Source organism: Lutra lutra, chromosome 3 (assembly GCF_902655055.1).
Source record: "Lutra lutra chromosome 3, mLutLut1.2, whole genome shotgun sequence".
Lineage (NCBI taxonomy): Eukaryota > Metazoa > Chordata > Mammalia > Carnivora > Mustelidae > Lutra > Lutra lutra.
Genome location: NC_062280.1, coordinates 112,495,798 through 112,506,804, shown reverse-complemented (window position 1 = coordinate 112,506,804; position 11,007 = coordinate 112,495,798). Strand labels below are relative to the sequence as shown.

At 44.9% G+C, this 11,007-nt stretch overlaps 1 protein-coding gene across 1 annotated transcript in view; it reads left to right on the top strand.

Annotated features, from left to right (window-relative positions):
• Positions 1–11,007, top strand: part of ERCC3 (ERCC excision repair 3, TFIIH core complex helicase subunit) — a 30,367-nt gene continuing 19,360 nt past the window's right edge. The window contains exons 1-8 of the mRNA XM_047722709.1: positions 1–144; positions 506–711; positions 1,347–1,583; positions 3,307–3,356; positions 3,779–3,914; positions 4,170–4,334; positions 4,617–4,821; positions 6,092–6,406. Coding sequence (XP_047578665.1) covers positions 117–144; positions 506–711; positions 1,347–1,583; positions 3,307–3,356; positions 3,779–3,914; positions 4,170–4,334; positions 4,617–4,821; positions 6,092–6,406 — 1,342 coding nt within the window. The 5' untranslated portion in view covers positions 1–116. The remainder of the gene's footprint in view (positions 145–505; positions 712–1,346; positions 1,584–3,306; positions 3,357–3,778; positions 3,915–4,169; positions 4,335–4,616; positions 4,822–6,091; positions 6,407–11,007) is intronic.

Sequence of the window (11,007 nt, the reverse complement as noted above, 5' to 3'; positions counted from 1 at the left end):
CAGAGGCGGGACTTCCTGTGCGTTTGCCGAAGGAGCTTCCGGTGGAAGGGGAAGTCCCCCTGAGAGCATCCGCCGCAGGGACCCGGAGGCACCGGCTGTTGGGTGCTTTCGCTGCCATGGGCAAAAGAGACCGGGGGGATCGCGGTGAGACGTGGCGCGGGCGCCCTGGGGCCTGCCTGCGTTCGCTGTCCATATTGTCCTGTGTCGTAGCTGCTCTGGGCTTCGCAGCGGCTGCCGACCCCATAGTGTCTCGCGGACTGTACATGCTGTCGCGACAGGCCGCGGGGGCGGGGGAGATCCTTGACCTTTGGGCGCCCTGTGTCGTGGGCCGGGTGGGAGGCATTTGAGGGAGAGGACGCCAGCGGCACGCAGGTGGCTTTTGGGTAGGTGTGTGTGGCATTTGTGAAATACGGCAGCTGCCAGGCTTCCTCGAAATGCCCCTAGGCAGTGCGGAAAGAGCCCTCGCTTCCTCCTTCTCGGCTCACTTCTGTGTCCGTACCTGCAGATAAGAAGAAATCCAAGAAGCGGCACTACGAGGATGAGGAAGAAGATGAAGACGACGTCCCTGGGAACTACTCTCAGGAAGCGGTCCCCTCGGCGGCCGGGAAGCAGGTGGATGAGTCTGGCACCAAAGTGGATGAATATGGAGCCAAGGACTACAGACTGCAGATGCCGCTGAAGGACGACCACACCTCGAGGCCTCTCTGGGTGGTAGGCATACCCTCACCTAGGGCAGGACCAAGAGTTTGTAAACCCAAAATAGAAAGGCAGGGTACTACTCTCCAGAGCTGGCCGGGAGAGAGCTTTCTTACATAATGTTGGAGCATATAGGAATGCACAGGTGTGGCACACATGTGCTGGCTAGACCAGACTTGGGCTCCCTTCATCTCCAGCCCTCCTCTTACTCACCTTCCCTCTATTTCTACCGCTCGCTTCGAAATACTTTTTTATTACCAAATAAATGCCATGTACTATGTAATATGTTAGTTCCCCATTTAAAAAAATTAATGGAAGTTATATACATGCTAGGCAGCTCTTTTGCTTAACTTGAAGTAATTAATACTCTACATTCATTTAGAACCTGGCCAAAAGGTACCTTGAGGATAGCCAATGAGGTGGGCTTTCCCTGTGAAGAACACTGGGAAGCAGCTACTGACTTTGGAAACCTGTTCTAGTCTCTTCATTTCTTGTATCTGATTAAAGTAGGTCTTTACAAAAACATCCCAGGTGTTAAAGATCACTTTGTGGGCAGCTTCTCTTTTCTGGATAATGATCTGGGAAGGAGTCTGATACTCTCTGCAGCTCATTAATTTCTTTGTCTTTTGTGTCCATTTGCTGTTTCTTAGGCTCCTGATGGCCACATCTTCTTAGAAGCCTTCTCTCCAGTTTACAAATATGCTCAAGACTTCCTGGTGGCCATTGCAGAGCCAGTGTGCCGACCAACCCACGTGCATGAGTACAAACTAACTGCCTACTCCCTGTATGCAGCTGTCAGTGTTGGGTTACAAACTAGTGACATCACCGAGTACCTCAGGAAGCTCAGCAAGACGGGAGTCCCTGATGGAATTATTCAATTTATTAAGGCAAGTGGAGGCTAAGGCTGGCTCTTTTGCCTTCCTTGTTAATGCAATAATAGTGGAGACAGATGCTACACATTGTGAGCCTGTGGCAGTCATGAAAATGCCATTCAGATCTCATGTGGGGAGCACGCGTAACTGATTACCCCAGCTTCTACTCTTCTGGATCCAGTGTGGTGATCATGCTGAGGCCACACTCTCCATGAACTTTTCTAAATACAATGGGTACTAATATACTGGGGATACTAATTCAGCCCTTTTGGCCAGGGTTATTTGGGAATGCAGCCTAAAGTGAATGGTGTTTTCGGCTGAAAACTTCAAAACTCCTTCAAAACTCATATGCTGAAGCTGTAATCCCTAATGTGATTGTATTTGGAATAAGGAAGTAATTAAGGTTGCATGAGGTCACAGAAGTGGGGCCCTGATCCAATAGGATTAGCATCCTTTTAAGAAGAGTCAACTAGAAAGCTCATGTGCTCTCTTTCTCTTTGTGTGTGCACAAGGAAGAGGTCATACAAACACATGGTGAAAACACGGTAGCCAGGAAGAGAGCCTTAACTAGAAACTAATCACTGGCAACTTGATTGTCGACTTCTGGAAATGTTTCTGTTGGTAAATCACCCAGTCTGTGGTGTTCTGTAATGCAGCTGAGTAGACTGGTATAACTGGTAAACTCTCTAGGGCTGAATACTGCATGGGACCAGTAGTCAACAATTTCTGTTTGGGAATGTCAAAAAGAACTTCAAGTGTTGAAGTGGCTAGGGTTCCATATGAAGAGCAATTGAACATGCTTGGGTTTGTATCTATCTAAGAGATAGATGAATGCCTTTCAGTAGAGATGGACAGTGACGTTTGTTGTCCTTGGCTGTTCTAAAGGGAGTTGGATTTAGACTCCCAAATCTGGAGTGGCAGGTGAGTGCCACAGGCATCCAGTACAGTAAAGCATCCAATCTCAGAGAAGCCGATAGGGGCTCTGGTAAGAGTTCTCTCTTCTCCTGATGTGGAAAGGTGTGTAGGGAGAAGGGCTTGCACCTTGCTGGAATGAACCCTGCATCAGCGCACTGTCTCTGCTCAGTCTTGGTTGGGAGCTGCCTGCAGGAATGTAGGTGTTGGTACAACACAGTGGTAGATCCAGAAGGGCAGCAGCAGGAGCAGGCCACAGCCCGAGTGTCAAATTTCCATGGCTACCACACATCCTCTCCTGCATTCCATTCTGAAGATTATTGGGAACCTGGAAGATTTTAGCTATATTCTCTTCCATCAAAAAGCTTACATTCTAGTTGGGGAAATAGGAACATTGGTGAGGAGGTTGGGAGGCTTTGCATTTAATATATGCAGCCATTACTGAACCCTCACTCTGCCAGGTTTGTGCTGGCTGCTATAATAATGCTGGTGTGGCTGGATGAACTGTTGGGTTAGGGTGGGGCCTGTGGGAATGGAGAAGAAAGGGGAAAAGAAAATAAAAGAAAGATTTTGTATAGCATTTTATAAATCAAGGGATGTGTATCAGAAAGAGCCAGGCAAGAGCAAGGTTTTACTCTCAAAAGTAGAGGTTAATAAGAAAAAGCTCAGTTTAGGTAGAACTAACCTCTTTAGGATTAAACATTGGGCTTTCCTAAAGTAAAATGAACTTTTCACTTGGTAAAGTAGAAAGACATGCCCATTAGTGAATGTGTCCTGAATGAGCTTCGTGTTGCTAATTGTGCCTGTTTGATGTCACTCCTTGCAGTTGTGTACTGTCAGCTATGGAAAAGTCAAGCTGGTCCTGAAGCACAACAGGTAAGGGATTCTGTGAGAGGCCCACCCGTGGCACATTCACTCTGCTTATAGAAGGGGGCAAGGAGCACATGTCTGTGAACCGTCTGTCTTCACTAGCACCTACTCTCCTGAGTAAGGGGATAAAAGGAATAAGCAAAGTGAAGTGACCAAAACTGGAAATTCATTCACTGGCTACTGTGTTCCCCCTGGCAGTGGAGCTGGGATTCAGACCCCTCCTTATTTGACTTTAAAGCAGGGTTTTGCTTCTTATTTGCCATATCTTGGCCAGTAGCTCATAGCTCAGATTTGGCCAAGGCTGTGGGAGAGTAAGAGCAGAGAGAGGCACAAAGCCACTATTTTCAGACCATCTGATCAAATAAGCAACAGAACGTTCTAGAAATGGTGTACTGGTCACTAGTCACCTCCTTCATCACCTCTTGCAGGTATTTTGTTGAAAGTTCCCACCCTGATGTCATTCAGCATCTTCTTCAGGATCCAGTGATCCGGGAATGCCGTCTACGGAACTCCGAGGGGGAGGCTACAGAGCTCATCACAGAGACCTTCACCAGCAAGTCTGCTGTATGTGGCCTCCTGGGTCACCCTCTGGGGTGGGAGCATTTGGGATGTCAGCTCTCTCAGGGATGGTTAGTTTAGCGTTTGCAACCTTGGGAACCTACAGTCTTCTTACAGCTACGGTTCCCCTTGAAACTTTGGCTCTTGCCTGGTAGCAGGAGGGCTTGTTGTCATACAGAGGTCTGGTTCCCGCCTTGCTCTTACAGACAAGATCAGACGCGTTCAGGGTGGTATGGCCATAGACCCGCCTTGCTCTTACAGATTGCCAAGACTGCTGAAGGCAGTGGTGGGCCTTCCACTTCCCGGGTGACAGATCCACAGAGTAAATCTGACATCCCCACAGACCTGTTTGACTTTTATGAACAAATGGACAAGGATGAGGAAGAAGAAGAAGAGACCCAGACAGTGTCTTTTGAAGTTAAGCAGGTTAGTGAATGTATCCCTGCCTAAGCTGCCCCAGCCCTGCATGGTTTCTGCAGTGTGTGGGAGACCGGGTCCCCATCTATTCCTGTATTGCTTTCTCCTTTTTGACATCTGTGGGGTGTAGCCTCCTAATGGAGTTAGTCCTGAGTGTTCTGTTCCTCAGGTTGGTATGGCAGTCTTCACAAGTCCTAGAGAGATGTAGGAAATGGCCCCTTGGATTATGTACAGTTTATCAGCTTGGTTTGGACTTAAGATTATAAAACCTCTTTCATACTCACTCCCCAGGAGATGATTGAGGAACTCCAGAAACGTTGCATCCATCTGGAGTACCCTCTGTTGGCAGAATATGACTTCCGGAATGATTCTGTTAACCCTGATATCAACATTGACCTGAAACCCACAGCTGTCCTTAGACCTTATCAGGAGAAGAGCCTTCGGAAGATGTTCGGGAATGGACGTGCCCGTTCTGGGGTCATTGTGCTTCCTTGTGGTGAGTGACACCTGTGTGAAGAAGGTGGTCAGGCTCTTTTGTCTTGGTCTGCCAGCTTCCCTTCACTCTCCTGTGTGTGCCTTTCTCTAAATCACACCTGGACAGGGAACAGTGAAGGTCAGAGGGCTCCCTAATTCATTACTTAACAAAAGTTTGCGTGCCTGTGGTGTGCAGAGTGCTGACCTCAGCAGTGAAGATATATTGGTGGATAGATAGCACTTCTGATCTCATGGAGCTTGTTTTGGTGGTAGAGAGAGATGGAGGATAAACAAATCAATTAAGCCATGTATCAGACCTTGGGAACTGGAGAAGAGGGAAGGATCAGCAGTTAGTGATGTGGGGAAGGTGCTATTTTAAACAATGGGGTTAGGGTCTTGTTCCTTGTAATCAGTCTTGTGAGTCGTGTGTATATAGAGACCTCCTAGTACAGAAACTTCGCTTGCTTGTTCCTGGATGGCTTATTACAGTGGACATGTCTAAGAAGGGGCAGTATAGCTCCCTTGTTACCTGTCTGATATCATTTGTCCTAAGTCATGTCAGGTCCTGACCAGTGTTCTTGGCCAGAGGTCATAACAGATTCACCTGGGGGCCCTTCTTCAGACTTAAGGAGGTTAGAATTTCCAGGGGAGAGGCCGGTGCCTTTAGGTTCTTCTTTTTTTTTTTTTTTTTTAAAATCAGCCTGGGAGATTTTGATGCACATGCCTGGTAAGAAAAGAATTTCTGTTTAAAGGAAGAGCTTGATTTTTATCTTGATCTTCAAATGGTGGGTGATAGTAAACTTGGAAGCCCTGGAATTTCATTTCTGTCTGTGCCAGTAATGTCCGCCTTTCCTGTATTCCTGAGCTCTCAGCCCAGCATGCCCTGTGGTCGCAGCTGCCTTTTACTGAGCGCTCAAATGTGCAGTCCATGTACCCCAGCAGCACCACCTCCCCATGGCTTGGGCACATTATCCTCAGCTTTCCTCTTCTCACGTTCAAAATGGCAACAATAAGAGTGTCACTCACCTCTGGTTTGTTTTGAGATTTCAACATTTGAACTGAATTCATGGAAAATGTTAGAGTAGGGCCTAGGGCTTGTCTCTTTTAATTCTCATGTTCGGCGTGAGCTGAGCATATCTTCTTTCTATAAGAAAGAAAACAGGCTCTGGAGCAGTAAGTGCCCCAGAATATCAGCTGTGAGGATTATTACAGGTAATTCGCCCAGATTCATGTGTTGATGGGTCATTCTGTCTGTCTGTATCCATTGCAACCTGGCCTTTGGTTTCTCGTAGGTGCTGGGAAGTCCCTGGTTGGCGTGACAGCTGCATGCACTGTGAGAAAGCGCTGTCTGGTGCTGGGCAACTCCGCTGTGTCTGTGGAGCAGTGGAAAGCCCAATTCAAGATGTGGTCCACCATTGACGACAGCCAGATCTGCCGCTTCACCTCCGACGCCAAGGACAAGCCCATAGGCTGCTCCATTGCCATTAGCACCTACTCCATGCTGGGCCACACCACCAAAAGGTCCTGGGAGGCTGAGCGAGTCATGGAATGGCTCAAAACTCAGGAATGGGGCCTCATGATCCTGGATGAAGTCCATACCATACCAGGTAAGCAGGCTGAGAGCTGAGCTGCCTGCTCATTGCAGGGACAGAAATTGATTTCCACTTGTTGGGTTGAGGGAAGGACTGCTGTGTAGTGTATCTGTCTTGCTAGAAAGCCTTGCTGCTTCGAGTTTTAAAATAAATCATAAGCTTATGGGGGTGGGCGTGAGGGTGGGAGGTGGATGGGTGTATCCCTTCACGGCTTCCTCAATCATGGGCCCAGAGTAATCATTCAGAAAATGGTATTTCCCTCTTTCCTCCATCTTACTGTTGCAGCTCAGTTTACCCTTAACCCACCGGTTTGTAGTGCCATGAAAATTGTACCAGGAGCACTGAAGTCCTTGCTGTAGTGGTGTTCGTTTTATTTGGAGCCCGAAGTATTGATTCTTTTTTTTTTTTTTTTAAGATTTTATTTATTTATTTGACAGAGAGAAACCACAAGTAAGCAGAGAGGCAGGCAGAGAGAGAGGAGGAAGCAGGCTCCCCGCTGAGCAGAAAGCCCGATGTGGGGCTCGAACCCAGGACCTGGGATCATGACCCGAGCCGAAGGCAGCGGCTTAACCCACTGAGCCACCCAGGCGCTCCCGAAGTATTGATTCTTAATATATTATAGAAGCTTTACTTCTCCAAGTGTTGCAGGCAGTCTTTTTTTTTCTTTTTTTAAAGAATAGCTATATTGATACTGATCCACTGATAAAATCCACCCTTTATAAGCATATAGTTCGATTCTTAGTTAATTTGTGGACTTGTGCAGCTGTCACCGTGATCCAGATTTAGAACCTCTCTCTCATACTCATTTAGTCAGTGCTTTCACCCCCAGCCCCAGGGACCATTGAGGTGCTTCCTGTCTCTGTGGGTTTGCCTTTTCTGGAAATATAGTATGTATTTTCTTATATGTACCTGGATTTACTTTGCATGATGATTTATCCCTGTTACATGTATTGATAGTGTCTTCCCTTTTATCAAAATCATTTTTTTTTGAATTGCCTATCATTGTATTCTTTTTTTTTTTTTGATTAATTTTTTATTTTTTCAGCATAACAGTATTCATTATTTTTGCACCACACCCAGTGCTCCATGCAATCCGTGCCCTCTACCATACCCACCACCTGGTGCCCCCAACCTCCCACCCCCCACCCCTTCAAAATTCTCAGATCGTTTTTCAGAGTCCATAGTCTCTCATGGTTCACCTCCCCTTCCAATTTCCCTCAACTCCCTTCTCCTCTCCATCTCCCCTTGTCCTCCATGCTATTTGTTATGCTCCACAAATAAGTGAAACCATATGATAATTGACTCTCTCTGCTTGACTTATTTCACTCAGCATCATCTCTTCCAGTCCCGTCCATGTTGCTACAAAACTTGGGTATTCATCCTTTCTTATTTTCTTTTTTTTTTTTTTTACAGCTTTATAAACACATATTTTTATCCCCAGGGGTACAGGTCTGCGAATCGCCAGGTTTACACACTTCACAGCACTCACCATAGCACATACCCTCCCCAATATCCATAACCCCACCCCCCTCTCCCAACCCCCTCCCCCCATCAACCCTCAGTTTGTTTTGTGAATTAAGAGTCACTTATGGTTTGTCTCCCTCCCAATCCCATCTTGTTTCATTTACTCTTCTCCTACCCCCTCAACCCCCCATGTTGCATCTCCTCTCCCTCATATCAGGGAGATCATATGATAGTTGTCTTTCTCCGATTGACTTATTTCGCTAAGCATGATACCCTCTAGTTCCATCCACGTCGTCGCAAATGGCAAGATTTCATTTCTTTTGATGGCTGCATAGTATTCCATTGTGTATATATACCACATCTTCTTTATCCACTCGTCTGTTGATGGACATCTAGGTTCTTTCCATAGTTTGGCTATTGTAGACATTGCTGCTATAAACATTCGGGTGCACGTGCCCCTTCGGATCACTACGTTTGTATCTTTAGGGTAAATACCCAGCAGTGCAATTGCTGGGACATGGGGTAGTTCTATTTTCAACATTTTGAGGAACCTCCATGCTGTTTTCCAGAGTGGTTGCACCAGCTTGCATTCCCACCAACAGTGTAGGAGGGTTCCCCTTTCTCCGCATCCTCGCCAGCATCTGTCATTTCCTGACTTGTTAATTTTAGCCATTCTGACTGGTGTGAGGTGATATCTCATGGTGGTTTTGATTTGTATTTCCCTGATGCCGAGTGATATGGAGCACTTTTTCATGTGTCTGTTGGCCATCTGGATGTCTTCTTTGCAGAAATGTCTGTTCATGTCCTCTGCCCATTTCTTGATTGGATTATTTGTTCTTTGGGTGTTGAGTTTGCTAAGTTCTTTATAGATTTTGGACACTAGCCCTTTATCTGATATGTCATTTGCAAATATCTTCTCCCATTCTGTCAGTTGTCTTTTGGTTTTGTTCACTGTTTCGTTTGCTGTGCAAAAGCTTTTGATCTTGATAATATCCCAATAGTTTATTTTTGCCCTTGCTTCCCTTGCCTTTGGCGAAGTCCCTAGGAAGATGTTGCTGCGGCTGAGGTCGAAGAGGTTGCTGCCTGTGTTCTCCTCGAGGATTTTGATGGATTCCTTTCTCACATTGAGATCCTTCATCCATTTTGAGTCTATTTTCGTGTGTGGTGTAAGGAAATGATTCAATTTCATTTTTCTGCATGTGGCTGTCCAATTTTCCCAACACCATTTATTGAAGAGGCTGTCTTTTTTCCATTGGACATTCTTTCCTGCTTTGTCGAAGATTAGTTGACCATAGAGTTGAGGGCCTATTTCTGGGCTCTCTATTCTGTTCCATTGATCTATGTGTCTGTTTTTGTGCCAGTACTGTCTTGATGATGACAGCTTTGTAATAGAGCTTGAAGTCCGGAATTGTGATGCCACCAACTTTGGCTTTCTTTTTCAATATTCCTTTGGCTATTCGAGGTCTTTTCTGGTTCCGTATAAATTTTAGGATTATTTGTTCCATTTCTTTGAAAAAAATGGATGGTACTTTGATAGGAATTGCATTAAATGTGTAGATTGCTTTAGGTAGCATAGACATTTTCACAATATTTATTCTTACAATCCAGGAGCATGGAACATTTTTCCATTTCTTTGTGTCTTCCTCAATTTCTTTCATGAGTACTTTATAGTTTTCTGAGTATAGATTCTTAGTCTCTTTGGTTAGGTTTATTCCTAGGTATCTTATAGTTTTGGGTGCAATTGTAAATGGGATGGACTCCTTAATTTCTCTTTCTTCTGTCTTGTTGTTGGTGTAGAGAAATGCAACTGATTTCTGTGCATTGATTTTATATCCTGACACTTTACTGAATTCCTGTACAAGTTCTAGCAGTTTTGGAGTGGAGTCTTTTGGGTTTTCCACATAGAGTATCATATCATCTGCGAAGAGTGATAGTTTGACTTCTTCTTTGCCGATTTGGATGCCTTTAATTTCCTTTTGTTGTCCGATTGCTGAGGCTAGGACTTCTAGTACTATGTTGAATAGCAGTGGTGATAACGGACATCCCTGCCGTGTTCCTGACCTTAGCGGAAAAGCTTTCAGTTTTTCTCCATTGAGAATGATATTTGCGGTGGGTTTTTCGTAGATGGCTTTGATAATATTGAGGTATGTACCGTCTATCCCTACACTGTGAAGAGTTTTGATCAGGAAGGGATGCTGTACTTTGTCAAATGCTTTTTCAGCATCCATTGAGAGTATCATATGGTTCTTGTTCTTTCTTTTATTAATGTGTTGTATCACATTGATTGATTTGCGGATGTTGAACCAGCCCTGCAGCCCTGGAATAAATCCCACTTGGTCGTGGTGAATAATCCTTTTAATGTACTGTTGAATCCTATTGGCTAGTATTTTGGCGAGAATTTTTGCATCTGTGTTCATCAAGGATATTGGTCTGTAGTTCTCTTTTTTGTTGGGATCCTTGTCTGGTTTTGGGATCAAGGTGATGCTGGCCTCATAAAATGAGTTTGGAAGTTTTCCTTCTATTTCTATTTTTTGGAACAGTTTCAGGAGAATAGGAATTAGTTCTTCTTTAAATGTTTGATAGAATTCCCCCGGGAAGCCGTCTGGCCCTGGGCTTTTGTTTGTTTGGAGATTTTTGATGACTGTTTCAATCTCCTTACTGGTTATGGGTCTGTTGAGGCTTTCTATTTGTTCCTGGTTCAGTTGTGGTAGTTTATATGTCTCTAGGAATGCATCCATTTCTTCCAGATTGTCAAATTTGTTGGCGTAGAGTTGCTCATAGTATGTTCTTATAATTGTCTGTATTTCTTTGGTGTTCGTTGTGATCTCTCCTCTTTCATTCATGATTTTATTTATTTGAGTCCTGTCTCTTTTCTTTTTGATAAGTCTGGCCAGGGGTTTATCAATCTTATTAATTCTTTCAAAGAACCAGCTCCTAGTTTCGTTGATTTGTTCTATTGTTTTTTTGGTTTCTATTTCATTGATTTCTGCTCTAATCTTTATGATTTCTCTTCTCCTGCTGGATGTAGGGTTTCTTTCTTGTTCTTTCTCCAGCTCCTTTAGGTGTAGGGTTAGGTTGTGTACCTGAGACCTTTCTTGTTTCTTGAGAAAGGCTTGTACCGCTATATATTTTCCTCTCAGGACTGCCTTTGT